Genomic DNA, 3,275 nt, shown 5'->3' with positions numbered 1-3,275 from the left:
ATAATGTCCTTTGTTTCGCTACACCTTACCTTTTAGAGTCTTTGAAGAGACTACTGTTTACATCATACCAAATCAGGTATAAAAGTTTTATGTTGTTGCTCGTGGTTCAGCGGTACACTGTACCGCACTATCAACACACGCCGTTCGATCCCGATAGGAAGCAATTCCCTCGGCGGACTTTATGTTTTGCTCAAGACCAATGTTAAAGGCGAACTGTTAAAGGCTGCGGTTAGGTGATTCAATTTCTAAACCGTAAACCAGACAGTTAGCGCAAAGCGCCCACCTCTATTGCGATATCAAACAATCATCCGCAATGTGTCTTTCTCGATCTCACTCAATTCCTCCCGTAGAATCCGCCCGCAAGCAGCATATGTTGTTCGAGCCCAGTTTCCACCCGTTAGGATCGTCCACATCCGACGGTTCTTTCATATACTCCAAAAACTCAATCGGCCTGGCCTCCTCGTCCTTTGCAAACTTGCTATGCTGGAGCCATCCATTAAACCAGAGCGGACGGTCGTCGCGACCAAGATGCAGGAGTTGGGGGCCGCAGATGGACATGTTGCCTAGAAAGGCTTCTTGTTCAGGGGTTTCTGAACCTTGCACGTCGCGTTTGTCGGAACTCGTCGCTGCGCCGACTACAGCTGCACTGCCATTGTGAAAGGCGTAGCCTGAGTCACCGGCGAGTTCCCAGCCCAGCCAGAATGTCTCCTTGTCCCCTATACTAGGTCAGATTCAGGTACCAGACCGGCTACCAGCAGAGGCAGAACGTACCATAGACCATATCATACATCCCAACCTTTCCATTGTCCTTGTCGCCATCACGATCGGGCCCATTTAGCCGTGATACCAGCGTCAACGCAACAAAGTGCCTCCATTTGTCCACGACCACAACGCCCGACTCCTGCATATGGGAGCTTTCGCCCTTCCAAAGACGCGTTTCTCTTGCCTTCCTGGAGATCGGCCGCGGGAGGATCGCCTGCAGCCACTTCTTCTTGGACTCGGGCATCATCAGCCGATCCTTGAAGAACAACGCGCCCTCAGCGACGTAATCGTCGTCTTCGAACAACGTCGCCGGGTCACGCACAAACAGCGCATCCGCATCGACAAAAATAACCTCCCGGAAGCTCGAGAGCAGAATCGCGAACGGCTTGGCCGCCCACCCTGCCAGAGTCCACTTATCCTCCAACACCATCTGGCTGAGATCGCGCGTCAATACCCCGGGGATAGACTCGAGGCGTTCGCGGAAATCTTCACTCAGGTCATTATCACCCAGATACATAACCTCGACGGGGAGGTCGCACCCAAGCTTCCGCATTGCCTTGATTGAGGTAATCATGTACGGAGCCTGGTTGTCGCTCGCGGTGAAGACCAGCCCGCGCTGACCGCTGTAGAAGGACCCGTGGAGTGCCATGTGGTTGGCGAAGTATGGTGCCGTCCAGGGGAACAGAAGCGAGGCGAGACGCGTCACCAGCGAGCGGTAAGCCTCGTAGGTATGGATGATCTTTGCGGTGTCCATGTGCAGGTCGGTTGCAATTTCCGGGTGTGTCTGCAAGTATTGGATTACGTTGTCGCGGAGATACATGCCCCCCGGCGTCGGGACGAGGTGAATAGCTTCCCAGGCCTCGAAGAGCACGTTGAAGGACCGGGTGCGCAGGCCGATCTCGTGGATCTTTGCCTCGCCTGTTCCGTCGATGGGACTCAGTAGGTCCCTAATGCGTATCTCGTCTGGCAGGAGGGAGATCATGCGATGGAGGCTGTCTTGGAATGAGTCTGCGAGAAGAATCTCGCTAGTGCTGTAGTTCGGTCTCGTGTCGAGGAGTTGCGGGCGTTGCTGCGGTGTCTGGTGCTGCGGATGGGGTTTGGCACTGCTGGAGTGCCTGTCCACCGTTGGTGATTGCTTCCTGCCGGCCTCATCTTGGGAGCGGTCCGGAGCTGGCTCTGGATAACCTGTAACCACCAATTGTTGGCTCTCGACTGGCCGGATGAGCCGAGCGATGCCTGAGGAGGGTGCGAGGTGGCGATAGCAAAAGAGCACGACAAGGAGGAGGAAGATCGCTTTGAGAATGGTGGTTCGCGGCCGGCGAGGGTGATTCATCCAGGCTATCTGAGCCATTGTATGTATGTATTTATGGATGGGGGGTGATGAGGAGGCTTGTCAATTCATCCCGGTTTGTTCTTCAGATGATCAGCCGGGGGACATGTCCAGGATGAGTTGACATGCTGACTTGACGTCCCTTGACGCCATTCCCCCATAGACTTCTGGTATCCATGGTTGCACTTCCAAGTCACAGTGGGAGGGCCGTGAATGAGCTGGTCGTCGTTCTGACTTGAATCCTACGGGAAGCTATCTCCGGTACTGTCGTCATGGGCGGCCCGGAGGATCTTCCATTCGATGCCTGCTAAGGTTGTATACATCCTTTATTCCGGTCTCCCGGATTGAGTTCTGTTGATCTAACATTAAAGTCATCATTCTTGTCAGATCTTGAAAAGAAATTGCAGTTAAGTATTCCGCTGAATGTTGTTCAGCGCAAGCTATAGAGCGGATGATGGTGATCGACGCGACGGGGAATGCATCTACAGAGCACAATGCCGTCCGGGGTACATTAGATGATGTCATTCATCCCGATGCGAGAGATCATATAATAACCGTGTTTAATATCTATCCAATGCATGTGGCGTTCTCTCCAGCGACTCATCGTGGATCCCGGCTCAGGCCTTTCTATTTCCGTCGATAGACCCACATCCAACCAGATGTCCGGGAACTTCAATTTCAACGCTCTTGTATAGTAGAATAGTATTCTCCGTATGCTCCATGAGGGGGAAGATCCAGAAATAAAATCAGCCATTATATTCTCATTACTCCTTACTGTATTACAGAGCACCATATCATCTCAAAACCAAGCTGTAAAGCTTCATCGCAGTACAAAGTAACAGGAGCCCATATTTTCCAGCGACAATTTAGAAACCATCCAAATGATAGTTCAAACAAAACACAAAACCATTAACTTTTACGTATCCATTCTCTCTTCTCCCTAGCACGTGAACATGGTCTCATATGCTGTCACCCACGCGTATTCGGTCGAGTACTTTTATCGCATAGCCGTCTCTCTTGTTGATTGTCATGGTGCGACATACAAACTCATATCCAGCGCACTCGGTCACCTTGGGCTTCCAAATAGGAATAGGATAAGTAGTTGGCACTTCCATTCAGGTCCACTTATCGCAGACGGTCTTGGTGAGTGTCATGTAGATCTTCGTAGTGACCACGGTGGTGA

At 51.8% G+C, this 3,275-nt stretch overlaps 1 protein-coding gene across 1 annotated transcript; it reads right to left on the bottom strand.

Moving 5' to 3' along the window:
* Positions 1-330: 330 nt before the first annotated feature.
* ATEG_02301 (uncharacterized protein) lies at positions 331-2,113 on the bottom strand (the record flags this gene model as incomplete). The annotated part of the gene is made up of 2 exons (XM_001211479.1): positions 331-716; positions 772-2,113. 2 exons carry the CDS (start codon positions 2,111-2,113, stop codon positions 331-333), a joined length of 1,728 nt encoding a protein of 575 aa, XP_001211479.1.
* Between the last annotated feature and the right edge of the window lie 1,162 nt (positions 2,114-3,275).

The sequence above is a fragment of the Aspergillus terreus genome, genomic scaffold (assembly GCF_000149615.1).
Source record: "Aspergillus terreus NIH2624 scaffold_3 genomic scaffold, whole genome shotgun sequence".
In the NCBI taxonomy this organism is placed as follows: domain Eukaryota; kingdom Fungi; phylum Ascomycota; class Eurotiomycetes; order Eurotiales; family Aspergillaceae; genus Aspergillus; species Aspergillus terreus.
The sequence above is the reverse complement of the archived record's forward strand: the minus strand, read 5'-3'. Positions and strand labels throughout refer to the sequence as shown.